Below are 26,132 nucleotides of genomic sequence, written 5' to 3'. Positions count from 1 at the left end.
TTATTCTAAAAAAGAACTTCTATTCACAATGGCTGTTGTTATTCCCCCGGCCATGATCCCCATCCGGGGTGGTAGTGACCGACTCGTCGCTCTTGAGCTGCAAGATGGCACCGTCTACCAGGGTTACAACTTTGGTGCGGAGAAGAGCATCTCCGGTGAATTGGTCTTCCAAACTGGTATGGTTGGCTACCCTGAATCGGTGACTGATCCCTCATACCGAGGCCAAATCCTGGTTATCACTTTCCCCCTTGTCGGTAACTACGGTGTGCCCTCTCGGGACGAGATGGATGATTTGCTCCAAACTCTGCCAAGATATTTCGAGTCGAACCAGATCCACGTTGCGGCATTGGTGGTGGCCACCTATGCCGGCGAGGATTATTCGCACTTCTTGGCGAAGTCCTCTCTAGGCGAGTGGCTCAAGGAGCAGGGTGTCCCTGCCATGCACGGTGTCGACACTCGTGCCCTAACCAAGCACATTCGTGAGTCGGGTAGTATGCTCGGCCGCATGCTGCTCCAGAAGGCTGGCAACACAGCTACTGCTGCGGATGACGCCAACTGGAAGTCGAGCTTCGAGGAGATCGAATGGGTGGACCCCAACAAGAAGAACCTTGTTGCTGAGGGTGAGTATTCTGTCAAGACAGCGATGTGAAAGACAATTGATAGCTGACGAGTACTTTCCGCAGTATCCATTCGTGAACCCCGCCTTTATTCCCCTCCTGCCAACATTGCTCTGAAGCACCCCTCGGGCCGCACCGTTCGGGTTCTGTGCTTGGATGTGGGTATGAAGTACAATCAGCTGCGCTGCTTGCTTGCCCGTGGCGTCGAGGTTATGGTCGTCCCATGGGACTATGACTTCCCCACCCTGGCTGGAAAGGACTACGACGGTTTGTTCGTGTCCAACGGTCCCGGTGACCCTGCAACCCTCACAAAAACCGTTGAGAACCTATCAAAGACACTAAAGGATGCCCGGACGCCCGTCTTTGGTATCTGCTTGGGTCACCAGCTTATTGCCCGGTCTGTGGGTGCCACAACTTCCAAGATGAAGTTTGGTAACCGTGGCCACAACATTCCCTGCACCAGCATGATCTCTGGCAAGTGCCACATCACCTCCCAGAATCACGGTTATGCCGTGGATGCCTCCAGCCTTCAAAATGGCTGGGAAGAGCTGTTTGTGAACGCCAATGACGGAAGTAACGAGGGTATCCGCCACACCAGTCGTCCTTTCTTCAGTGTTCAGTTCCACCCGGAGAGCACTCCTGGACCTCGTGATACTGAGTACCTCTTTGATGTCTTCATCAGCACCATCCAAAACACCATCGCTTCCGCTGATGCTCTTACCAAGCCCGTGGACTTCCCCGGCGGTCTCATTGAGGACAACCGCAAGGCTGCTCCCCGTGTCTCTGTCAAGAAGGTCCTGGTTCTAGGCAGTGGTGGTCTGAGCATTGGTCAGGCCGGAGAGTTCGATTATTCTGGCTCCCAAGCCATCAAGGCGCTGAAGGAAGAGGGAATCTATACCATTCTCATTAACCCTAACATCGCCACCATTCAGACCTCCAAGGGTTTGGCTGACAAGGTCTACTTCCTTCCCGTCAATGCTGACTTTGTTCGCAAGGTCATCAAGCACGAGCGCCCTGATGCCATCTACTGTACCTTCGGCGGTCAGACCGCTCTCTCGGTCGGTATCCAGCTCAAGGATGAGTTTGAGGATCTCGGTGTCAAGGTTCTCGGTACTCCCATCGATACCATTATCACCACTGAAGATCGCGAGCTGTTCGCTCGCAGCATGGACTCCATCAACGAGAAGTGTGCCAAGTCCGCTTCTGCCTCGACACTGGAGGAGTCTCTTCGTGTTGTGGAGGATATTGGCTTCCCCGTCATTGTCCGCGCTGCCTATGCATTGGGTGGCCTTGGTAGTGGTTTTGCCAATAACATGGAGGAGCTAAAGGAGCTCTGCACTAAAGCTCTGGCCGTCAGCCCCCAGGTGCTTATTGAGCGTAGTATGAAGGGTTGGAAGGAGATTGAGTACGAGGTCGTCCGTGACGCCCAGGATAACTGTATCACCGTCTGCAACATGGAGAACTTCGATCCTCTTGGTATCCACACTGGTGACTCTATTGTCGTGGCCCCCTCCCAGACTCTTTCTGATGAAGACTACAACATGCTGCGTACAACTGCTGTGAATGTCATTCGTCACCTCGGTGTTGTCGGTGAATGTAACATCCAGTACGCCCTTAATCCCTTCTCCCGGGAGTACTGCATTATTGAGGTCAATGCTCGTTTGTCCCGTTCTTCGGCTCTTGCCTCTAAGGCTACCGGATACCCCCTCGCTTTCATCGCTGCTAAGCTGGGTCTGGGTATTCCTCTGAACGAGATCAAGAACTCTGTGACCAAGTCCACCTGTGCCTGCTTCGAACCCTCGCTCGACTACTGTGTGGTCAAGATTCCCCGCTGGGATTTGAAGAAGTTTACCCGTGTCTCTACCCTGCTGGGCTCCTCGATGAAGAGTGTTGGTGAGGTTATGAGCATTGGTCGCACCTTCGAAGAAGCCATCCAGAAAGCCATTCGCTCCGTCGATTTCCACAACCTCGGTTTCAACGAGACTGATGCCCTCATGTCCATCGATGAGGAGCTCCAGACTCCTTCCGACCAGCGTCTGTTTGCCATTGCCAACGCCATGGCCCAGGGTTACACCGTCGATGATATCTGGAAGCTGACTAACATTGATAAGTGGTTCTTGTCCCGTCTGAAGGGTCTGAGTGACTTCGGCAAGTCCATGACTGCTTACAACGCCACCAACGTGCCCTTGTCCATGGTCCGTCAGGCCAAGCAGCTTGGTTTCTGTGATCGCCAGCTCGCCAACTTCCTGAGTTCTAACGAACTGGCTATGCGCCGTATGCGTGTCGAGGCTGGCATCACGCCCATTGTCAAACAAATCGATACTGTCGCTGGAGAGTTCCCAAGTCACACCAACTATCTCTACCTCACCTACAACGCCTCTCACCACGATTTGTCGTTTGATGACCATGGCATCATGGTTCTTGGTTCTGGTGTTTACCGTATTGGTTCGTCTGTCGAATTCGACTGGTGTTCCGTGCGCACTATTCGCACACTCCGCGAGCAGGGTCAGAAGACTATCATGGTCAATTGTAAGTTTTTCCCTTCATATTTTCTTGCATTGCTTCTTGTATTCTTTTTCTTCATCTTTGTTTCATCTTGAACCACTGATACTAACTTCTATTCTTCGTTTAAAGATAATCCTGAGACCGTGTCGACTGATTACGACGAGGCCGACCGTCTTTACTTTGAAAACATCAACCTGGAGAGTGTGCTCGATATTTACCAGCTGGAGACCTCGAAAGGTGTTGTGATCTCAATGGGAGGTCAAACTCCGAACAATATTGCCTTGCCGCTTCACCGCCTTAACGTGAACATCCTTGGTACTTCACCTGAGATGATCGACGGTGCCGAGAATCGTTACAAGTTCTCGCGTATGTTGGATCGCATCGGTGTTGACCAACCGGCCTGGAAGGAGCTTACCAGTCTGGATGAGGCTCGTGGGTTCTGCGACAAGGTTGGCTACCCTGTGCTTGTGCGTCCCTCCTACGTGCTGTCTGGTGCTGCCATGAACACTGTGTACTCAGAGCACGATTTGGAGAGCTATCTGAACCAGGCTGCTGATGTCTCTCGTGACCACCCCGTCGTTATCACTAAGTACATTGAGAACGCCAAGGAGATTGAGATGGATGCTGTTGCCAAGAATGGTGTCATGGTTGGCCACTTTATTTCGGAGCACGTTGAGAATGCTGGTGTTCACTCTGGTGATGCCACTCTCATTCTGCCTCCCCAGGATTTGAGCGCCGAGACAGTTCGCCGCATCGAGGAGGCTACCCGTAAGATCGGTAACGCATTGAACGTCACTGGTCCCTACAACATTCAGTTCATTGCCAAGGACAATGACATCAAAGTTATTGAGTGCAACGTCCGCGCCTCACGTTCGTTCCCCTTTGTGTCCAAGGTTATGGGTGTGGACCTGATCGAGATGGCTACCAAGGCTATGATTGGTGCCCCCTTCGTTGAGTACCCGGCTGTGACCGTTCCTAAGAACTACGTCGGTGTCAAGGTTCCTCAGTTCTCTTTCTCTCGTCTTTCGGGAGCCGACCCTGTGCTTGGTGTTGAGATGGCTTCTACTGGTGAGGTTGCCTCATTCGGTCGCGACAAGTACGAGGCCTACCTTAAGGCCCTGTTGTCCACTGGCTTCCGCCTCCCCAAGCGTAACATCCTGTTCTCTATTGGTTCTTACAAGGAGAAGCTTGAGATGTTGCCTTCCATCAAGAAGCTGCACCTCCTCGATTACAACCTGTTTGCCACATCTGGTACTGCTGACTTCTTGAAGGAGAACGGTATTCCTGTCAAGTACCTTGAGGTTCTTGGCGAGGAGGAGGACATTAAGTCCGAATACTCCCTGACTCAGCACTTGTCAAACAACCTTATCGATCTCTACATCAACTTGCCGTCTAGCAATCGCTTCCGCCGCCCTGCCAACTACATGTCTAAGGGTTATCGCACTCGTCGTATGGCCGTTGACTACCAGACCCCTCTGGTGACAAACGTCAAGAATGCTAAGATTCTGATTGAGGCCATCGCTCGTCACTACCCTCTGGAAATCCAAACCTCGGACTTCCAGACCAGCCACCGCACCATTGTTCTCCCTGGTCTGATCAACATCGCTGCCTTTGTTCCCGGTCTCGCCACCCCTGGTTCCAAGGACTTCGAGGTTGTCAGCAAGGCCTCAATTTCTGCTGGTTTCAGCATGGTTCGTGTTATGCCCGTTGGAGTCAACAGCTCGGTCACCGAAGCTAGCGATCTCAAGATTGTCCAGCAGAACGCCCAGGACAAGTCATTCTGCGACTTCAACTTCTCGGTCGTGGCCACTGCCACCAACTCGGAGCAGATCACTCAAATGACTGGCGATGTTGGCTCCCTGTTCATTCCTTTCAACCACTTGTCAGGCAACATCAACAAGGTGGCCACCGTCACTCAGCACTTCGGTGCCTGGCCCTCAAGCAAGCCTCTGATCACCGATGCCAAGAGCACTGACCTTGCTTCCATTCTGTTGTTGGCTAGTTTGCACAGTCGCAACATCCACGTGATGAGCGTTACCTCCAAGGAGGATATCAACCTTATTGCGCTCAGCAAGGAGAAGGGCCTGAAGGTCACTTGTGATGTTTCTATCTTCTGCCTCTTCCTCTCTCGTGAGGAATACCCCGATTGCACTACTCTCCCCACTGCTGAGGATCAGAAGGCTCTCTGGGACCACCTGAGCACAATCGATATTTTCTCTATCGGTAGCATTCCCTTCCAGCTCGCTGGCAAGGATGCTAGCCCTGCTGCCGGTATCGCTGAGTCCTTGCCTCTTCTCTTCACTGCCGTTTCTGAGGGTCGCTTGACTGTCGAGGACATCAGCTCCCGTCTCTATGAGAACCCCAAGAAGATCTTTGAGTTGCATGACCAGTCTGAGACCTCCATCGAGGTCGAGGTTGACCGTCCTTACGTGTTCCAGAACCACGAGGCCTGGTCTCCGTTCAACGGCAAGCTGATGCGCGGCTCCGTCCAGCGTGTTGTCTTCCAAGGCAAGACTTCGTGCCTCGACGGCGAGCTGTCTCCCAATGCTACCAAGGGTGCAGACATGTCCACTCACCGGATTGTTCCTGCTTCCCCTATCCAGAAGCCAACCACTCCCATGGTTCGACCTGAGAGCTCCCTGGAGAGACATGTCTCTATCTCTGGCACCCCTGGCCCTCGCCACCGGGCTTTCGATTCCGTCGTGCCTTCTGTTGGCGAACTCGGCCCTCCACTTTACAGCACCCCCTTGTCCAAAAACACACCTTCGCTGCAGGAATTGCTCGCCAACTCTCCGTTCAAGCAGAAGCATGTGCTATCCGTGAACAGGTTCACTCGTGCGGATCTCCACTTGTTGTTCACTGTTGCCCAAGAGATGCGCCTTGGTGTTCAGCGCCAGGGAGTTCTTGATGTTCTCAAGGGCCGCGTGCTCGCCACTCTCTTCTACGAGCCTTCGACCCGCACTTCGGTCTCGTTCGATGCCGCCATGCAGCGCCTGGGTGGACGTACCGTCACTATCTCCACAGAGCACTCTTCTGCCCAGAAGGGTGAGACTCTTCAGGATACTCTCCGCACTCTTGGCTGCTACGCCGATGCCGTGGTTCTGCGCCACCCCGAGCCCAAGAGCACTGAGATCGCAGCCAAATTCTCCCAGGTCCCTGTCATCAACGGTGGCAACGGCTCTATCGAGCACCCCACTCAGGCCTTCCTAGATCTCTTCACCATTCGTGAGGAGCTCGGTACCGTCACCGGCTTGACTATCACCTTCACTGGTGACCTTAAGTACGGCCGTACCATCCACTCCCTCATCAAGCTGCTCCGCTTCTACGATGTGAAGGTACAGCTTGTGTCGACAAAGGAGCTTGCCCTCCCCGAGGAAATTCGCCAGCAGATCAAGGCCTCTGGCCAGTTGGTCCTTGAGGCTGAGGAGCTGACTCCTGAGATTGTTGCATCCTCCGATGTCCTGTACTCTACTCGTGTGCAGAAGGAGCGCTTCTCTGACCTCGCTCAATACGAGCGTCTGAAGAACAGCTTCGTTATTAACAACGCTCTGCTCAAGCATGCAAAGAGCCACATGGTCGTCATGCACCCGCTGCCACGCAATGCTGAGATCGCTGAAGAGGTCGACTTTGACCAGCGCGCAGCTTACTTCCGCCAGGTATGCTACACCCCCTTATTCCCCTTGCTCTACTTGAGAAGCATGCTAACTTTATCTATAGATGAGATATGGCTTGTACTGCCGCATGGCGCTGCTGGCCCTGGTCTTGACTCCTTAATTTCCCTGCACTTATTTTATAATGCTCTTAGACCGGGAATCCTAAAAAGCGCGCCGTCCTTTTCCTCCCTTATTTCTGTTATTTTCTTTTTCGAAATACTCTGCCTGATTTGTGTGGATATCATTTCCGTAGCAGCCGTCTCGATAAAACGCGAGCTGTTTAGATTAGACGAATCTCCGTTCCATGAACTCGATGATCTCATTCTGTGTATTTCTGTATCATATGTGTTTACATGGATTATGTTATGTGTTATGTGTTATGTGTGTTATGTGTGTTATGTGTGTTATGTGTTACGTGTTATGTTTTGGCGTGAATTGCGTTTTGTGTATTTTTTGGACAGGTTTTGGTTTTTGGTTTTGGTTTGGATGGATTGGTCATTCCATTATTTATTCATCTTCTTAATTCACTTGCCTTCTATAATTCGAACCTTCAAAAATCGGAGTGTTGCTACGAAGTATACGTATTTGAGCTATTTTGGGACTTTCCCCACTTTCTTTCCATTTGCGTAGAAAGAAATATGGGTCGTTTATTGGCCATTTGATTTCTACCTCCACTGTTACTCTTGGGGTTCATAGCTTAAAATCAATCCCTGGTATTTTCACTTAATTTTGGAACTTGCAAGGTCATTTTCAAGGCTCGATCACCATTAGAGTACTGGACAGCTGTTTCACATTCTCATACAGAGTTTACAAATAGGTCACTGTTAGTAGAAAGAAATGAAAGTTATTAGAAAGTAACCGTGTTTTTTTTTTGATCCAAATATCTATTATTACCAAGGTTTAGAAATTCCTAATTTCTGAAGCTCCTGCATAATGACGTGTGGTCGGGTATATTCTGGCTCGAAAATATCATGCAAAGTACCCATTCCCAGCTTAGGGAAGTTAAGTGAATATCGTGTTGGAATTTCACCAAAGTCATATAGAAAGTTCGTTACCTCATCTGCGAGAAGGGCGAATCTCCCAGGTTGCATCTGATCAATCTCCATAGTGATTCTCACGGCCGGTCTTAGTGATCTATCGCGCTTAGTCCAATCAAGCTCATCCCGCATCCGCTCCAACAGCCCAGACCATAATCCTTTATCGTTAGGAAACCCAAAGGATCCTAGCTCAACAGAGCGTAGTGAAGATGACGCCGAATTAAGCAGATCAATTAAGTCTGACGTGTTGACGCTAAAATTAGAAAGACCAAAATGATAGAGATTTGGCCATTGTTGGACAGGGAGGATGTCTTTCAAAGGAATAACTGGATCCCCATTTGAATCGTCCAATGCCACTGTCAAATGGATGTGAGTCAGTTCCTTCGCCAAGCTGATAGCCTTGGAGAAGCATTCGCTGGTGAAACCTTCATAGTCATAGACCCCGTTGTATCCAACCAGGAAGGATAGGTGAAGGTGACGAAAGCCTGGGCGTTTCATGATAGCTGCGAAATAGTTGTACTCTTCACACGGCTGGGCAAAAATCATGTAGCTTATCCCAGTGGGGAGTTGTTTTGAATCGAAGCATAGTTCAGAAACTTTATGGTCCTCGATCGTTGATAGAACGCGAAGGACAATTCTGGCCTCTCCACAACTCCTTATACTCTTCTTTTGCCTCTGATCACACCAAAGGGTTGACAACCATTATTTGAGTCGGAGAAATTTGCCATCCCGTGGAATAGGATAGTTGAAGCCATAAGGAAATGCTCGGATCGTAGGTGTTTGATATAGTGGAGAGAAAGTGCGGCCATGCGCTGCAGGCGTAACGGTCACTCGTCTCAGCTATGGGAATCGCTCTAAGCCATAAATAAAGGCTTTTTCATCATCCCGAGATTCGATCACCACTTGCTGGTCATTGAGAACTTGCGAATATTACTTTCAGCAGTCCTTTAGAGGCATCTGTGCATCCGCCTGCTGCTGGCGAGCCATATGGTCGGGCCTATCCACGTCGCGGGATTTCCGCTGTTTCATATTGGGGATGTTGTTTTTACATTTCTGCAAGAACCACTTAGGACATCCTTCTTCGTCGTTGATTTGCAAGTCCCTGCGATCGATGTACGGTTTATAATCCTCCCAGGACACTGGAGCCGAAACAAAACGTGCGTCGTCCCAAATAATTTCGGTGACCTGCTTCCCGAAGACTGGATGATTCGATACAGAGCGCAAAACCTTGATATCCAGCGAATTGGCTGAAAGAAACACGCACGGGAATGACAGTAGCGTCGCCTCGCCTAGTAGTTTGCTTGCCAAGCGCAAGGATTTGAGATCTCGATTTGGCAAAAATGATGAGACCAACAACAAAACCTCAGCAGGTAATTGAAGAAGCCCGGGACTTATTGTCAATGGGGGCTGACGTTCAGGGCTTTGTGCAGCCATTGTAAGATCGTATTTTGGGCGGAGTGAAAATGATAAAGTGCGGGCGCGGATAAATGCTCTCTTAAATAGACCTTTTGAACCTTAGGTATTGTAAACTGCTATACTAACTAGGTAGGATTCCGTGTCCAAAATACAGCTTTGGGAGACTACCTATCCATGAAAGTGAACACCTGAGCGATAATACCTATGTACCGTTTTTTCCATGCCAGTTCTTGGCTTTCCCTTTCCGTATTAGTGCTCACCACTTCGCTGCTTTTGCTCCCTGAGTAGAGCTGAGTACGTGTCTGGGCATTATATAAGCTCACTAATCTGCTCGGGAATTGATAGGGACACTCAGTGAGCACTCAGTGAGTAGTTTGATTCACTCAGGGAGCATTCGGTGATTACTCAGTGAGCGAGCTGAGTAAGTACCTCAATAAAATGTAACACGCTAGTCCCGTCCCTTCTCACGTACACTGAGAAGCCTGAAGGATTGGGAATCCATACAGGACCAGAATGACAGAGATGTGGAAGTACCATCGGAGACGGTCCGATCAAAGGCGATCTATCATGTTGTACCTATGGGATTGATAGTAAGATGACGATGATCCTCGTCCCTTGAAACAAGACCCTGACGTCCCAGGAGGGAAGGGTAAGGGGATAGGACTCGTCACTCCTCTTATGTATTTAGATCTAAGGCCGTAGCAACCTTGAAGGGGTCTTTAATAGTTGTTCTCAGTATCAATTGACCCGACCACGATCTACCAAACCAACTCGTATTCTCCTTTCAGTAACAGTCATTCCAACTATCGTTCTCCTCTTGCTTACGGTCACCCAACCGTATCGTCATTAGTGACATCAGCTTCCGCCTCAAGCATTGCTTTTATATTTAGCGGCCCCATTGCCAAGACACTAGTGCGCATCATGAGTCGTCTAAAAGGACAGTCGTTTCTCTCAATTAGTAAACAACAACAACAATCAAGTGATTTTTATAATCCAAGTATCTTACTATTTGTTCCCTCAAGTGTCCCTGGCCATCTCTCCTGATTGGTCCCATTCACCTGTTGTATACCTCGGATCTCTGGATCCATTTCATCTTGGTACTGTATAACCATAGCGGAATTGTGTTGGTAACCAACACTTTCATTCTAACAAAATCAAATACTCAAAAATACAGACAGAACTAGCATAATTTATGCAATTGTGGGGATTTCTATGTAAGCCAGAACTAGTAGTAAATGGCAGTGGGGAACCTGCAGGTGGAATCAGCCTTCGTCACATCCAGCTTCCAAATTATAGCTTAAAATAGTATAGACTGTTCTGTTATCGAGTTTCGAGATATGTACTCCGTAGTTTCTCTTTGTAAAAGATAGAAAGCTCTTAGAAACCAATTTCGAATCTAGCTGTATAAATACATACCTCTTCCCCGTCCCCTCATGAACTCCTTATTTGATAACCACTCTCAGTCATTTTCCGATCATCTCAATCACTTAGCAACTCCAAACATAAAACCCTCTTCTACCGACAAAATGGTTAAGCTCAACATCCTCTCTATTGTCTCCGTAGCTGCCTTTGCCTCTCTTGGTGCGGCTAAGAACTGCCAAACCCAGTTCGATTACTGTTCCTCAGCTCTTCTCACCCGAGGTTAGTAAAGAAAATTATATAAGTTGAGTTACGATAAAGAAATTTACTAAATTTATATCAAGGCGACTACGACATCCAGATCCGGAATGCGGTTGCAGAGGCCCAAGACGCATACCTTGGCGTAACCAGAGACAACGCCTTGTTCGCCTGCCTTGGAGGCTCCAACGGTGAGATCAAGGTTATCGAGAAGTGTGGATACCAGTGCAAGAACGGAGGAGACGGCCACACCGACAGCTGCTAAAGACCAAGTTTCAGTCAACAGACCTTGATTGAAACCTTCTTGGGCTCCAGGTCTTACCTTCGCAAACACTGGAGAATTTTTTTCTGTTACTTTGATATAAGGTGCTGGCATGACTGGATATAAACCAAGCCGCTCTATACTAGGTAGTTTCATTTTGTCAGAGGCCTTGATAGGATCAAATTGTGTACATATACACCATGAAACTGCCCCAATAGCTATACTACCCAGAATTGTGTTTAGACTTCTGTCGCCTATCGAAGCATGCTTTACTAGATGCAATAAGTTCATCGTGGAGCATAGCAGCCCACTCAGAGATTTGGGTAGTAGAGGCTCCTCGCCTTCCAGTAGCTATGTCGTCTTGGTCCGTCTCTAAATATTTGAAGTAAATAGCAACCGGGAAATCTAACCATTTCCAAGACCTGGATAATAAGGCCCCAAACAACTCAAATTCGCTTCACCAGTAGATTGACTATGTCTTGATTATGAGTTCTGTCAGTGAGGAGGTGAAAATGATTTCGATGTAGGGCTGGGGACGTCGAGGGTATTAGGGAAATGCACAGACCAGTCTGTCTGTTTAACAGAATATTTCTGGACTTTTTGAATTTCTAAGATCAGCACCCCACCTGTAACCCGTTCGAAAGTAAATTATGACATTTTTGAAAAAACCCGAAATTAATTACACCTGTCCAGATAGACCTTAATAGTTTTTTTTTCCCTAGTCTTAATAGAACTTTCGGGGTTTCCGTCAAAAAACCGCATGTAAATAATAAAAATGTAAAGGGCTAAAGCTAATCTTAGATTCAGAACTAGCTAGGTCACAAACTGTGTACAAAATCCTTAAGGGTCGGCGTCAAGGATGAAGGGTCCTCGAGTCACGTGATCTTACTACAGTAAAAGTGGATAATGGGATCCATATGGCAGGCGCCCGTTGCAAAAAGTGGGTCTAGTGGCCGGCCAGCTCGGTAACTAACGTGTTTCCCGGTTAGCCCGCTACCCCATCTAAATAAAGTAAATCCTATGGAATTACTTTAAATAGTCTCTATAGTAACCCTATGTTTTCAAACACACACCATGCCACCAATTCGCCCTGAAAAGAAACAGAAATTGATAGAGCAGGAGGGCCGTATCGAATTAGCTCTAAAAGCTTTTAAAGATGGCAAATATCCTACTATCGCAGCTGTTGTACGGTCATTTGGTGTCCCACGTTCAACTTTTGTCGATCGGCTTAATGGTGTTGAACAACTAGCTGTTAAATGGTCAGCTCAACATATATTTTCTAAACTTGAAGATTAATCGATGGAAAAGTGGCTACTCTCTATGGATTCTAGAGGAGCAGCTCTTACCTGTGCCATGTGTCAAAATATGGCCAATCTTATCCTCCAATCGCGGATTTCAACTACCACCGAGAAACCTTCTTCTGTTGGTCAAGACTGGGTTACTGAGTTTATTAAACGACACCCAATTCTGATCTCCCGTCGATCATGTCCATACTATCATAAGAGAGCTTTAGCTGAAGATCCCAGGATCATTTTAGCTTGGTTTGAGTTGGTTGAAGAAACCATTAGCAAATATGGTATCGATTCTGCCGATATTTTCAACTTCGACGAGTCAGGTTTCGCGATGGGGGTAAATACGACTGAGAAAGTCATTACATCTGCTGAATATCATGGTCGGAGAGCTGTCTTACTGTCGACAGACTACGTCTGAAGGACAATTCTACGCATTCCACAATTTCAGCCTGATGGGAGATTACTCGACCAAGTCAGTATGAATAGGTAGTGGAATAGGTGCATAGAAGTGTGTTCACTCAAGTCTAGCTATCAGAGGGTAGATATATCCTTCCAGAGTGGAACCCTCGTGACCTGCTTACTGAAGCTGGTGTAAGAGCTCCAAGTTCCAGCGTCAGACCGATGTGATTACGTACATATGTTCCGACAATCTTTTTGGTGTATTCTCTAAAGGTCATTTGCCGTTCTCGGATTGTCGATCAACTACGTTGAAAGGACAGGGTTCACACTTTGCACTATATACACTGGAAAAGGGTATGGTTCGTCCTAGATTCTTAGTATATACGGTGTGCAAGGTGGTGTGAAATGTGTTCGATTCATCTAGCTACTCGAGTTCCTAATTTAGTTGTTCCCCCATGACTCGGGGGTCTGTTTGTTCCGTTCCGGGTTTTGGTATTGCAGGATTGCAATATCCATGTTCCGACACGGATACTAATGGTTAAGGTTCGAAGGAACCATTTCAATCGGTCCTTTAGTTCTCCTTTCCATATGTTCTGTAGGATCTCTACTTCCTATGCCAGGTAGATGAATGATTGCCAAGGCAAATCACGCTACCCCGCAACTTCCAGTGTTGGTCCTAGTGTGGCTTATGGCACATTTGTTCCGACACTAGAGCAACTTTTAAATATCAGAAGTTGGGATAGCTAACTACAACAGGGGTTTTCAATCCGGTGGGTAGAATGAGTGAAAGGATAGCAAAGGTAAACCGGGTGTTCATGATCCATTAGTATTTCGATAGTGGTAGGGTTGTTCATGGCGTCAGGCATGAAGCTTGTCCAATGGTAGAGGAGAAAGAGCACTGGTCCTACTCTTTCCTCTCAAACCATTCGATGGTCTTAAGATCAATCCGGTTGGAGTCAATGAGCTTCGTGAGTGCATCACAAGGAGCGCTCTTTGTCATTGCGTCAGCTGGGTTGGTTTTACCTTCGATCCAAAGTACTTCCATTTGCTTGTGTTCGTATGCTTCTCGGAGTGTAACGGGTCGATACCCGATGAAATGCCCAGTCTCTGGATAGACTGCGCTCCTGGCATTTGTGCGGAGCCGGACGAGCCATAAGAGCATCTAGTCCCCAGGATCCCTTTCCCTTTCTTAGTTAATTCTTCTTATTTATCAATCGGATCTCTGCAGCGTACAAATTCCTGCATTCATCCCGTAACAGAAGTGACCTCACCTTATATCGAAGACCTCTTTCTTTCCTATCCACATAGGCTGGTATGAAAGCTCCAATTCTTGCTCTAGTGAAGAGAAATAATTGAAGAGCCAGCAAAATAATGACTTTAAGCAAACCCGGTATAAAACGAGGATGATCTATTTGCCATAATAATTAAATTGTTCTATAGAAATATTTCTTGGCAAAGCTATGATTTGGAGACTATATTTTTAATAGTTCCTTCTACTGTCAATGACCTCTTAATCCACTGCCTTGCTATTTGTTTTGACTCATGCCATAGATTAGAAGAAGGGAAGCCAAACTCACGTTAAATACTTCTTTCCGATCGTCTAGCATAATGCTAACTTGCATGTCCTCTTCAAGCCCACCAAAAAACCGCTCTGCGAACGACACAACTGATTTCACCACTGGTCGTCCATTTTTACTGAGCCGGCCTCGCGCGGAAGCAATGTACCAACGAATAAAGTTCTTGATGAGCTCATGACTCGGAGGATTGGAACCCAGACCCATTTCGTAGCCTCGTACCCCGTTTTGTTCAATAAACCTAGAAGGAGGTTAGTTTTCCCTTCCACTTAGGGCTAATTGCATCGCAATTGAGTGAGACCTTACTCCTTCCATAGTTTCGCGTGGTACATCCTTTTGGTAGTAGTGATCCTCTTTTCTTTATCTCGAATCGTATCATCATGTGTGTATGCTCCGAAAACATAACCGTTTTTTTCTAATTGTTTGCGGCATTTCTCTTTAGTGATCTCATCCCGTTTAGCGATTTCATCCTGTTGAGTAAAGAAGTCTTTCCTACCCATGGCTAAGCGAATACGAAGGAAAACGCTAAGATAGAATTGAAAAACCAAGTAATGGATGGAGGGATAAAGTAAAGCTAAGTGAGTTGTCATGAAAAGGGGATATAGTGTCGATTTATACCTGAGCTTCTACGCATAGGCATCTCTGAATAAGAAATTAGAAGGACATTTCGCCGGCGCCACTGCTTGACAGAGAAGACCTGTGCCTTTCATTTTTGAGTGATCTCGTTCTAGGCGGCACATTTTTGAGGGGAAGACGAATTAGAATGAAGCAACTTCAGAAACGGAGGCATGACTAGGGCCATCAAAAAGTAGTTCATAAAATTATTAAACCGCATTATGGGGCCGAGTGCTCCTTTGGGTATGGGCTGAGCGTGGACTGAGTACTCAATAGATGCCTCTGATCAAGGAGCAGCCAATCACAATCACTGAGCCTACTCTGAGCCTGATCCTGAGCGCCCTCATAAAAGCGGCGGCACCTGAAATAGGAAAGCCCCACCTGTCATGGAAAAAACGGTACATAAAGCTACCTAGGTATTATGGAAAAAGAAATTCTTTTAAAATATTTTGATAAATAGGAATCAACTATTATGAATCAAGAAGAAAGGAAGGGGATTTTTGCTCGAATCAGCCCAGGTGCTGTTGAAGTCAGGTTTCAAACATTTCAAAAAGACTTGAAATTGGCTTCTAGTAGATTAGTACTGACCTGCAGTGCCAGGCTGACAAGTCAAAAACTCCTGTCATCAACCAAGAGAAACACTGAACGTTAGGCAGGCGAGAAAGTCCAAGGGGAATTCCACTTGCATCGTGTCAACCAGATGCACGCGCGAGAATGTGTGATGAGACATAATTTTATACAATCCACTAACCAGCGAAAGGGCTCGTATTTCCACTATATGAACCATGTATTAGCAGTGGATGAGAATGAATCATAAGCCCTCATACCGTGGAGTTCTGTCGGAGGAGTAAAGATTACTATATACTGCTACCAGGCTTTCGCCCTCTTTTCAAGGACAAGGTGGATACTCCACGAGAAGGTGTTTGCTGAAGCATCAAATGGAAGCTATTTCAGGAATCTTGGATATGATTACAAAGTTGGATGGGGCCTTGAAGGGTATATCCCAGGTGGTTTGAATGGATGGATGTGAGGCAGCAAGCACACTTAGACATGTGCACATGTGCAGAGACGAATGTGCAAGAAAGTAAAATACCCAAGAAGAGGGAAGTCCAGGTAAATATACCCAGGTAGGCAGTCAGTGGAGCTAGAATAGTAGTTAATCTTCCAATATTCGCATTTAATGTGCTAGGCAACGTTAGTTGATTGAAAGTGAAAGTTAAGGTTAAAGTGAAGTAAAGGTGGAAGCGATCTGCCCAGCTGAACTCCACGGGTGTCTCCGTTCATATTTAGTCATCAGGCCTATAGAATTCCTTTGTAGCTATGTAGATATCTGAGATTACCTAAAATGCTAGATACATGGATATAGCATAGTTATACCCATGGACCCAGCTAGAAATGAAAAGCAGAGTAGTCTCGAGGTCCATTCCAGGCGTGAAGAATAAAAGATAAAAATATGTCATTTTGTCTAATATTCGTCCCAAGTATAGATAGCAAGGGGTATCTCGAGATGCGTTCAAGGTAAAACTGTTAGCAAATGAAAAGACAAAGGAGATATAAGAGAAGCAGCGCCAAAAGAATGAAGCGAGTGGGATATATTGAAGGAGCAAAATTGGTAGCAAGATAGAAAAGGGGAAAAAAGAGAACTCCTGGCTCAATGCTCTAATCAGACAGTCTATAGAAGGGAAAGAATAGAAAGAAAAGATAATAAAAGACAATAAGAGAAAAGAGCGGAAAGAAAAGAACTGATTGATCATGAGGCACTAAGCCCGGTAGCAACATCTACAAGGCTTAGTAGCCTCCGTTAAACTCACGCATTTCTCGAAGAGCTACTGCCCGGCGCGAAACGACGTCTTCACGGCGTACCACGTTCCGTAGTGCCTCGCTGGCTTGGATCAACCCGTCGATACTGATAGCATGATTTGTCATCTGGTGGTTGATGTACGTGTATAGAGCCGCGGGAGTCGAGCACGTGGTAAGTAGCTGAGGTTCGTTAAGCTTGAGAAGTGCCAACGCGACTTGGAACAGGAATGTGCTCCCGCCTCCACTGCCGGAGACGGAGAGGTCTTCGGGTGTTAATGGGGGCTTGTCGCTGCCTTCTTTGGAACTGTCATTGATGACGCTGGTGACATTGAGACACAACACTACATCCCACACTCGATACAAAGCCTCTGCAGAAAGGCAGTCTGTAAAGACGGACAGAAACCACTGGAACGTAAGCGCTTCCAGTTCAATCCCCAGCTCTTCTAGATGGGCCGATAACTTGGGTAAGAGGTCTGAGATGTATTGTCGCAACACCACTTGATCGGCTCGAGAAGCCAAAAGACCATGATCATAGTAATGCTGAGGCAAGATAATCTCGATCATAGAAGTCAAAATCCAAAATGCATCTTCGGCCGTAGGCATAATGAGGAGGAGAGATGCGGCGATAAGATTCATGCCCTGGCAGTATCCGACCTCGGAATTGCGGCGTGAATATGCCAAAAGAACCTCTTTGAGCTTACTAACACCGGGCCCTCTGCGGAAAAACACATTATCAGTCAGGGTGCGATGAATATCCATATCGATCTGAGCGACAATGGAAGGGTCGGGATCTGTTCCACCGACTCCTCGCACAAGTTCATCATAATACCCGGGGATGCGCATTGCAGATGCACCGCTACATTCCGACCAAACTTTAGCACGGAGAGGTACTGGAATACCACCGAGAACAAGAGTTCGGAATTCGCGCCATTTCGCGCGCCCGACCTTGCCCTTGTTTCCCAGTCCAGAAATACCAACAAGCTCCCCGTCAGCGAGAGTTGCTTCCGGTGTATCAACTGCAGTGGAGGATCGGTCTGAGATTGCCGCAGCCGCTTCACCTTCCTTTCTACGCTCCGCACGAACTTTGCGGAAGAAATCGTTCCATCTGACGGTACGATCCCGTTGCAGCGTATCATGAAGCTCGGTAAGTTGGTCTAAAAGCAATCTCACTGGCTCGGTTTCAGCAGCATTAAGTTTGATTGTCGATTTTGTAGCAGAATCCTCTGAAGCTGTAGAAGCAAACTCAGGATGATCCGCCGTGACTGTTGATGTGGAAGGCGATGGCTGTACACTAGGGCTGACAGATAACGTCCCATCTTTATCCACCGAGACAGAGGAGCTGTGTGGGCGACTTTCCGAGGCATTGGTCAGAGAAACGATTGGGGCAGCCGAAGGAGTATGAGAAAGAAGTTCCGTCGGGCGAGATGGGAGCCTCAGATAATCCTGCCAGCGGCGAACTCCACCTTCGGCCTCATCAGGTGAGGCAATAGGAGATTGAGAGACGCTGGTCAATTCCGGGGTGGCATGGTCCGGAATATTTTCTTCAGGATCCGAGTCACTGCGAAGGTTTCCAAGTGTCTCAGCAATGCTCATCCGGGATTTATGGCCCTTCACTACAATAGCCTCCCTCTGGCGCTTCTTGCGACGTTGATCGTAGATGAAACCAAAGCGATCGGTAAGGAATTCGCTGTACTGGGTGTTGTTGTATATAGGTGAAAGGGTAGGTGGTCGAGACTCCATGGGCAAAATGGCATCCATCTCGACGGGGCCAAGATTGGTCGAGCTTCGCTCTGCATTATCGGGGGTTGAAGCCTGTGATAAATTTACCGCGGTAGTTCTTCGAGCAGCTGGACGGTTGATTTTCACTGTCCCACTTGTCCCACTGGCAGATCGGACCGAAGGCATACTCGCATTACTACTGATTCTTTTCAAAGCGGCCACCGCTGACATTGAATTCATCGAGGCACCGGATGCTGCCCTTCTGTCCTGATTTTGTGGCGTTTTGCTGCGAGTGGTTTCGGAATCGCTGTTGTCCTTTTGTGTGCCGGCAAATAGCTTAGCAGTCCAAGAGCCCAGAGACCGGGAGGATTTGCGCGAATGAATGCTTGCATTATCGCCGTTTGTCGAAACACTAGCAAGGCGTTTCCCTAATACGTCGGCTGCTAATTGGCCACCCGGAGGGTGAAAAAGATGGTCATCAATAGCCTTGCGTTTACTTGCAGGGTTACTAGGCACACGAATGCGCTCAGTATCTTCCTCGTCGATTTCTCGCATGTCGCTTATCACACTGCTAGCACGACTGGTCTTTCGACTAGCGTTGGTTGAACCAAAGAAGAAATCCCCCCAACCGCGTAGAGAGCCCGTTCGCTTATGGCTGAGGGTTCCGTTTAACCTGGCTTCTTGTTCGATCCGATTCGCGCGAATAGTAGCTTGTTGATCCGACTCTAGCTCTCCTTCAGCATGCGACCCTACTTCATCTGACATCGCCTGAGACATGAGACCATTGAGACCCCCTGAAGACTTTTGAGAAGCTCGATCCCCACTGTGACAGCTTTCCCTATCTGCATCCGAGGTAGCGTCATCCGGCGGGTTTTCTAGCTGATAAAGACGGCGTTCGATATCCTGATTGGAGATTGACACCTCTCGAAGCATCCTCTTCAATTCTCGCTCCCTGGCATCAGCGCGCTGCCGCAGGACTGAGATCTCCGCATCGCGTTGAGCCAGGTCGCGCGCGAATTGTCTCACAATCTTCAGAGACCCAGTGCTGGCAATCAGACGCTCGATATGCGTGTCATCCGCCAGGTGTAAGGCCCCTGGAATATCGCGCATGGGAACGGAATCATCGAAGAGAGCAGCCCGACCAGAAGTATGAGAGACACCAGATGTTAGGGTTGCCAAAGTGGCTTTACGCCCACGTCCAGTGCCATTTGTCGCATCTTTTCCCTCGTGCTCTGCCCGCAGCGTGGTTTCCAATCCCCGTTTCAAGGTGGGGGAGCCGTCAAGCGGGGAAAGGGATGGAAATGACGTGAGATCAGTCGTGGCATTGGAAGAAACCGAATGTCGCTTCTTAGACCTCGCACGAAGTGTTCTTGTTCTTTGGCTCCTGAAACTTCTGTTTGATGCCGAAGAAGCTTGGGACGGGGAACGCCGTTGGATTTGAGGATCAGACTCCGCCATATCTCAGCGACTGATTGATGACGTAGCGGTCGGAATTGGTGGTTACGGACTTCATGAATGCTCAAAGAGATCAAAAGAGGAGCTAAACAATAATTGCTGGAACTGCAAAGAGACTTTGTAAAAGTCTTTGTGTTCGTGTGTGGCTTTCCTAGGTCGCGCGGGTCTGGGCGATCCTAGCCGATCTTCAGCAAATCTGTGGAATGCAGGGAGATCGACCACTATCGTCAACGGCGCAATACGTTAGATTTATTTCAATATTGGAGGGAAAAAATACCAAAACAATGAATACTCAAAGTGGATCTCCAATATGTGCCCAACGAGGCCAGAGAGAACATCATTTCAACTAAAACAAGCTGCACATGACCTGATGACGTTATGAATCACGTGACAGTCCTTTAATTTCATGTGTTAGTCATCAGTCATGTGATATGAGCCTAGGCTCTCCACATAAGTTACCGAGTGGGGAAGTAAGCTCCTAGTACTACGTGAAAACAAATGTGATATCTAGTCTTCTTTTCAGCTCACATTCTCAATTATCTCAATACTTGCAACTGCTATCCTCCGGGCACTCCTAAATATGTCTGAAAAAGCAAAACAGCGTCTCCAGGCACTCAGCCAGCAGCTGGTTGAAGGGATTCCAGACGAAGGCACCTTTGAAGACATCCCCAAGATACGACATGTTGCACCAAACTCGGCAGGACCGTAAGTGGCACTTGGGAATGAATATGCTATGTCATCATGAAAGTATGAGATGAAAGAACATTTCAATACACAGCATATCAAGAGCCTTATAGCTATATCAACATGCTTATTATTTACTCTAGTCGAACAAAGGGCAAAGTGGTCATAGTAACCGGTAAGAGTTAAAGGCTTTGAGCTCAATAACCAAGAATTTCTAACCCTTTGCCAGGAGCAAACTCACCGAGTGGAATTGGACGATCCAGTGCCCATCAATTCGCCAACAATGGCGCCAAAGCAGTCTACATCTGCGACTACAACGACTTAAATTTACCAACTCACAAACGAGAGATAGAGTCTCTCTACTCCGATGTCGATGTCCACACACGAAAATTTGATGCAGCAGACGAAAAAGCTGTGATCTCAGTCATTGACGAGGCAGTGACAAAGTATGGGCGATTGGATATATTCTTCGCCAATGCCGGCATTGTAGGTCAGCCGAGGCCATTTACCGAGATTGATGGGGATGAATTTATGAAGACTATGAAGACGAATGCTCTTGGGTAAGTGAAGTGTCTTGACAATTTCACACCCGTGTGAGAGTCTGTTCAATTAACAATGAATAATCAGAGTCTTTTTAGCAGCTAAGCATGCAGCCCCAGCAATGAAAATAACCTCAGAATCTAAACCCTACCCAAGCGGATCCATCATCTGCACTGCGTCAGTAGCAGGTCTTAGATCCAATGCCGGATCTACAGATTACTCTGCCTCCAAAGCGGCAGTTGTTTCCATTGCTCAAACATGCTCTTACCAATTAGCCGGTACAGGCATTCGTATCAATGCTATATGCCCCGGTTTGATTGAGACGGGCATGACACAACCGTTGTTCGACAATGCTCGAAAACGCGGTACCGAGCGTAAGGTTGGACAGTTGAATCCCATGCAGCGTGGAGCTGTTGCGGACGAGGTTGCGCGTGTTGCGCTATTCCTTGGTAGTGATGAAAGCAGCTATGTTAATGGTCAGGCTTGGGCTGTTTGTGGTGGTTTGTCTGCTGGACATCCTGTTGTGCCGGGGAAGCTGGCATAAAAATGCCCTGATTCATCTATGCCATGAAATACCACCGTTCAAATCTAGAACATGCAAATCTCGATAATTAAAAATACAGACATCTTTCACTGGCCTGGATAATATTGACTACTGTAATAATGGGAGTAAGAGGACAAATGAAGTGGTAATCAATTACGGCGAGTCCATTTTTTTAAATACAGCAGGGGTGGAAACGCCCCCTGTGGCAGTAGATGAGTCCAGTTCATCGAGAACAAACAAAAGAAAGCACGTGTGTGACACGGTAGTGACTGAGGTAAGGAAACTAGATGTGTAAAATAGTTCTGTGCCAAAGGAAGTGCCCCCTCTAGCATATCGGGTCTATCAACAATTGAAATTGTAAGATGAATAAGTATAATGCCAAGGTGCAAATCAGGACATCTCAGAGGGCGTAATAGAAGTGAAGAAATGCCCCTGGATGAGAAAGGAATCGAACGATAAACATATGGCCTCAGGTTATGAGTGAAAACGGAGGAATAGTTGAAAGGCCAAGGGGGAATAATGGAGTATCAAAGCACTCGACACAGTGAAGAGGGTGAAAAAGACTGTGCCAGACAAGCAGTGAGTGTGTCTGTCAGGGTCAAGGCATCAGTTGGGATGGAGATATGTGTCAAAAGAGAATTTACAACGCCAGATCGCAAAAGGGGGGGAAAAAAATAAGATCGTCTCAACGAAGCGGTGCATTGTCCAAGGCTGATGGAAAATGTTTAAGAGATCACACGAGCAGCACGGGGCTGCATCAGATCTTCACTAGCCTGCTTGGATAGAGTGCCCGTCTCAGTTTGCTGGTCATCCAGATCAGCCTCAAGGGCATGCTCATCGTCATTTTCCACGATCCGGGTCGGGATGTCACTGACGTTGTATTGCTGGCTAGATCGCTCGGGGAATGTTGAGCTGCTGATCATAGACATGGATGTGCTTGATCGGTTGTGCACCAGATCAGGGGTAGGGGGAATGCTGGAGCGACGGTGGCCCGGATGCAAGGAGTTTTCAGCGTCGCTGACTTCGCTGTTGGTGCGAGTTGTGCGACCACCCTGGCTGCCATATTCGGAGCCCAGGCGTTGCTCACTCTGGGTCTTAGCGTCTTCGTCGTCCTCGGCATCTTGAGCCAGATGGAGGCCCTCGACGGCAGCAGCGCACTGGTCGCTGATGCTGCGAATAATATCGGCAATGGCGTCGGTCTTGTCGCGGAGGTATCGGTCGGCAACGTCTGTAATGCTCAGGCGAGCGAGGTTCTTGTGGCCATTGCCAAGGTTCAGCAGATGCTGTTCTAGATCGGGGCTCATGTGATTTACCGGGGACTTTTGACTGGGGCCACTGCTCTCCCGTCTCATGGACTCTCTTGATGATACAACCTCCACCTTCTTATCAACATCATCTACGGCATCTTCGTAACCGTTCTCGACTATGTCGGTAATCTCGGAGATGCTGCCAATGGAGCGCACGATGTGCTCCATGTGGTGGCTCTTACCGTTGATCAGACTGCGCAGGTGCAGAACCACACGCTGGGCATCGTCTCGCTCGCGGGAGAGGGTAGAATTAGTGTGCGACAAAGCAGAGATAGCCTTCTGGTTACGCTTGCGCTCACGCTCTAGTTCCTCTGCAATCTCCTGCTGGAGAACCAGGGCCTCCAGAGCGTCGTCACGCTGCTTCTCGGTTCCAGACAGACGAAGTGTGAGACGAGCAACGTCGTCCTTCTGCTGGTCAATGAGACCAGTGAGGCGGCGGTTCTCACGCTTGTGATTCTCAATCTTGTTCTTGAGTTCAGTGGTCTCCTTGGTGAGCTGCTCAGCAAAGGCCTGGAACTTGAGGAATTGCTGTTTCCAGGTCTCGAGCTCCTCGACCAAGAAGTTGTTGCGCTTGGTAACCTTGCTGAGCTCAGTGTCCATGCGGCCCTTAAGGTTGATAAAGTCCTGCCAAGCTTCCATAGCGTCTCGAGAGTACTGGTTGCGCTCACGGACAATCTCGTTGAGATGGCGCATCGAGACCTTGGCCATCAGGGGCTTCTTGACGGAGCCTCCGAAAATGGCCTTCATGCCAGAGTTACGGCCAAGCTTTTCACAGACGTGATCCATGACTCCCATAACGGCGTCCTGGTTCCACCAGTTGGGGTTCTCAACACTCTCAACCTCGCCACGCATGACGATTATCTGACCAGCGGGAATGAGCTTGCCACCGGCATAGGCAGAGCGCAGGTGAGACGGGACCCCCGAGGGCGAGATGTCACCATTCAAAGCCTGGGTGAGGCGACTGATGAACTTGGTACGCTGACCCTGGCTGAGAACATTGGGTGGGCTGGAGGTGAGGACAAAGTTGCGGTCCAGGTCAATCACCAGGGCATCAGATGGGGCATTGAACAAGGTACGGCACTCAGCAGTGATACCCAAAATGTAAGGACCAGGCTCCTGAGCGAGCTCCTTGACGTGGCGCGCGTGGACCACGGGAACGTAAAGACCGCTCCACTCATACACACGAACGCAGTAGCGGACGGTCTCGGCGGCTACAGTGAGCATGGCTGGGTAGTGACTGACAAAGACAATACGGCGAGTCGGAGAGACGGCGGCTTCAATCACACCGACAATGTTGGGGATCGAAAGACAGTTGAAAAGGGGCCACATGGAAAAGTTTTGGAAGCCAGTGGGGGATGAAGGGAACTGGTAGCAAAGGGCGTAGTCTTTCATATCAATACGGACAAGGTCGTTTAAACGGGGTGCAGGGAAGCTGAGAATGCGCGAGACTTCTTCGGCGTGGAACAGGTTGGTAGCTTTGTTCCAGTGAATCCACATCCCCCGCAGATAATCGCCCAGCAAGTCATACAGCGGGTAGCGGGACAAGAAGCTCAAACAGTAGGGAATCCAGTAAACTTCATCAGGGTTGTCGTAGAAATCGACCTCGGTCTTCTTGCGAACCTCACGAATGGTCTCAGCACGCTTGTCATCCGCACGGGACCATACGCGCAGCGCAATACCGTACAGAGTGTGAGAAGAGTCCTGTTGCAAAACGAAAGCATGGTGGGCGCAATGGGGCTGACTCTTGCCAGTACATATTTCCACATCATGAGGGAAACAAGCCTATAAAATAAGAGTCAATGCTGCCATAATCTTGCCTTTTGCATTGGGACCAAAGCTTACCCTCATGGCCGAGTGTAGAGAACGGGCGACTTCGTTATCCTGTTCCAACCGCGGGCTACTGCCCAGAATCTCTGGAAGCCAAAATTGACCAACAGCACCCTTCATGTGGCCAATCTTGCCCTGCTCTGGAGCAGGCGCCTTAACCCATTGGGATGGCTCTCGGCCAACACCGCAGACCATGTATGCATGAGTAAGAGTTTTTGGTGTACGCTGGGTGGTCTTGACGTTCAGAGTCGAGGCAATCGGTTGGGTGATTCGGGAGTGTAATGACGATGTGCGACTGGGTACGACCAGCGAATTTTCCCCTTCGCCGCGTGTCACTGGACGGTCCCTTGTCACTGGGCGGACAAAGGACGCAGTTTCTCTTAGAGAATGACCCATTGTTGCGTGTACCGGGGATCGGGTCAAATATCGGGAGATATAGATCCTCTGGACGCAGAAAAGAAAGGAGGAAAGAACACCGAGATTACCTAGATATCAAGTAGAGTTAAAGAACGGGATTGAATAGGGCTAGAGGCCATGGGAGAACCAAGAATAAGCCCTGGAGTTGAGAGAGAAGAGAGTTCAGAGGGGGCAAAATGGAAGAATAGGAGAAAAAGACACTAAAGCCGAAAATGGATTCGCTCCTAAAGTCGAACGAACCATCATTGTGTTGTTCCTCCCCACTTTAGCCGTTTACTTAATTTAAATTAGAATTACCGTCAAATAGATGATAAATGAAAAGCGGAGATTTTTAGGGTAGAAGCGTCAGGGGTAAAAGGCACTACTTACCCGAGGAAATCCGGGAAAATAGTACATAGTAATACATAGTAATAGTGCATTGAAAGACAAGATTAAAATGAAATCGTAATCATACAAATGTATGCATTTAATCACCTTCAATTGATACATCCAGTTCTGCATACTGCAGGCTCGAGTTTCAAGTTGACCGCCTCTTTTGACCTCTTCTCATTCCCCTCTTCTCATACATCCCAGATTCGACTAATCAAATCTTTGTCAAGAATTGGCTAATCACATTGTTTAAAAACAATGAAACCCTTGAGAAGACCGTTTTTAATACGCTACTACACGAACGCAATGCAAGACATCATCCTAGGCTGTCATGTCTCGCCTGCAAGCGGCGAGGGGAAATAATGACGCTTCTCGTATCGACAGAGAAATAGGCTTGTCTTGTCAATCAAATATTAGTCCAGGTCGGGACTAAGTGATTGTCAAAATTACAAGGTTCTGGACAGAAATACAGGACTGCGTACC

General features: G+C 48.1%; 7 protein-coding genes across 7 annotated transcripts; 3 read left to right on the top strand and 4 right to left on the bottom strand.

Annotated features, from left to right (window-relative positions):
* Positions 1–28: 28 nt before the first annotated feature.
* Positions 29–6,896, top strand: N7495_006538 (bifunctional carbamoylphosphate synthetase/aspartate transcarbamylase; the record flags this gene model as incomplete). Its single annotated transcript, XM_057209189.1, has 4 exons — positions 29–620; positions 684–3,146; positions 3,252–6,778; positions 6,840–6,896. The coding sequence occupies 4 exons, from the start codon at positions 29–31 to the stop codon at positions 6,894–6,896; spliced, it is 6,639 nt and encodes a 2,212-aa protein (XP_057062963.1).
* A 769-nt stretch (positions 6,897–7,665) lies between these two features.
* On the bottom strand, positions 7,666–8,358 carry N7495_006537 (uncharacterized protein; the record flags this gene model as incomplete). Its single annotated transcript, XM_057209188.1, has 1 exon — positions 7,666–8,358. The coding sequence occupies one exon, from the start codon at positions 8,356–8,358 to the stop codon at positions 7,666–7,668; it is 693 nt and encodes a 230-aa protein (XP_057062962.1).
* Positions 8,359–8,748: 390 nt separating this feature from the next.
* On the bottom strand, positions 8,749–9,246 carry N7495_006536 (uncharacterized protein; the record flags this gene model as incomplete). Its single annotated transcript, XM_057209187.1, has 1 exon — positions 8,749–9,246. One exon carries the CDS (start codon positions 9,244–9,246, stop codon positions 8,749–8,751), a length of 498 nt encoding a protein of 165 aa, XP_057062961.1.
* A 1,508-nt stretch (positions 9,247–10,754) lies between these two features.
* On the top strand, positions 10,755–11,110 carry N7495_006535 (uncharacterized protein; the record flags this gene model as incomplete). Its single annotated transcript, XM_057209186.1, has 2 exons — positions 10,755–10,869; positions 10,932–11,110. 2 exons carry the CDS (start codon positions 10,755–10,757, stop codon positions 11,108–11,110), a joined length of 294 nt encoding a protein of 97 aa, XP_057062960.1.
* Positions 11,111–16,775: 5,665 nt separating this feature from the next.
* N7495_006534 (TBC domain-containing protein) lies at positions 16,776–19,964 on the bottom strand (the record flags this gene model as incomplete). The annotated part of the gene is made up of 1 exon (XM_057209185.1): positions 16,776–19,964. One exon carries the CDS (start codon positions 19,962–19,964, stop codon positions 16,776–16,778), a length of 3,189 nt encoding a protein of 1,062 aa, XP_057062959.1.
* A 428-nt stretch (positions 19,965–20,392) lies between these two features.
* Positions 20,393–21,729, top strand: N7495_006533 (SDR family NAD(P)-dependent oxidoreductase; the record flags this gene model as incomplete). Its single annotated transcript, XM_057209184.1, has 5 exons — positions 20,393–20,431; positions 20,485–20,666; positions 20,789–20,820; positions 20,875–21,205; positions 21,273–21,729. The coding sequence occupies 5 exons, from the start codon at positions 20,393–20,395 to the stop codon at positions 21,727–21,729; spliced, it is 1,041 nt and encodes a 346-aa protein (XP_057062958.1).
* A 725-nt stretch (positions 21,730–22,454) lies between these two features.
* Positions 22,455–25,259, bottom strand: N7495_006532 (DENN (AEX-3) domain protein; the record flags this gene model as incomplete). Its single annotated transcript, XM_057209183.1, has 2 exons — positions 22,455–24,818; positions 24,879–25,259. The coding sequence occupies 2 exons, from the start codon at positions 25,257–25,259 to the stop codon at positions 22,455–22,457; spliced, it is 2,745 nt and encodes a 914-aa protein (XP_057062957.1).
* Between the last annotated feature and the right edge of the window lie 873 nt (positions 25,260–26,132).

This window comes from Penicillium taxi, assembly GCF_028828555.1.
Source record: "Penicillium taxi strain IBT 34144 chromosome Unknown utg000004l_segment0_segment0, whole genome shotgun sequence".
Classification (NCBI taxonomy): Eukaryota; Fungi; Ascomycota; class Eurotiomycetes; order Eurotiales; family Aspergillaceae; genus Penicillium; species Penicillium taxi.
The sequence above is the reverse complement of the archived record's forward strand: the minus strand, read 5'-3'. Positions and strand labels throughout refer to the sequence as shown.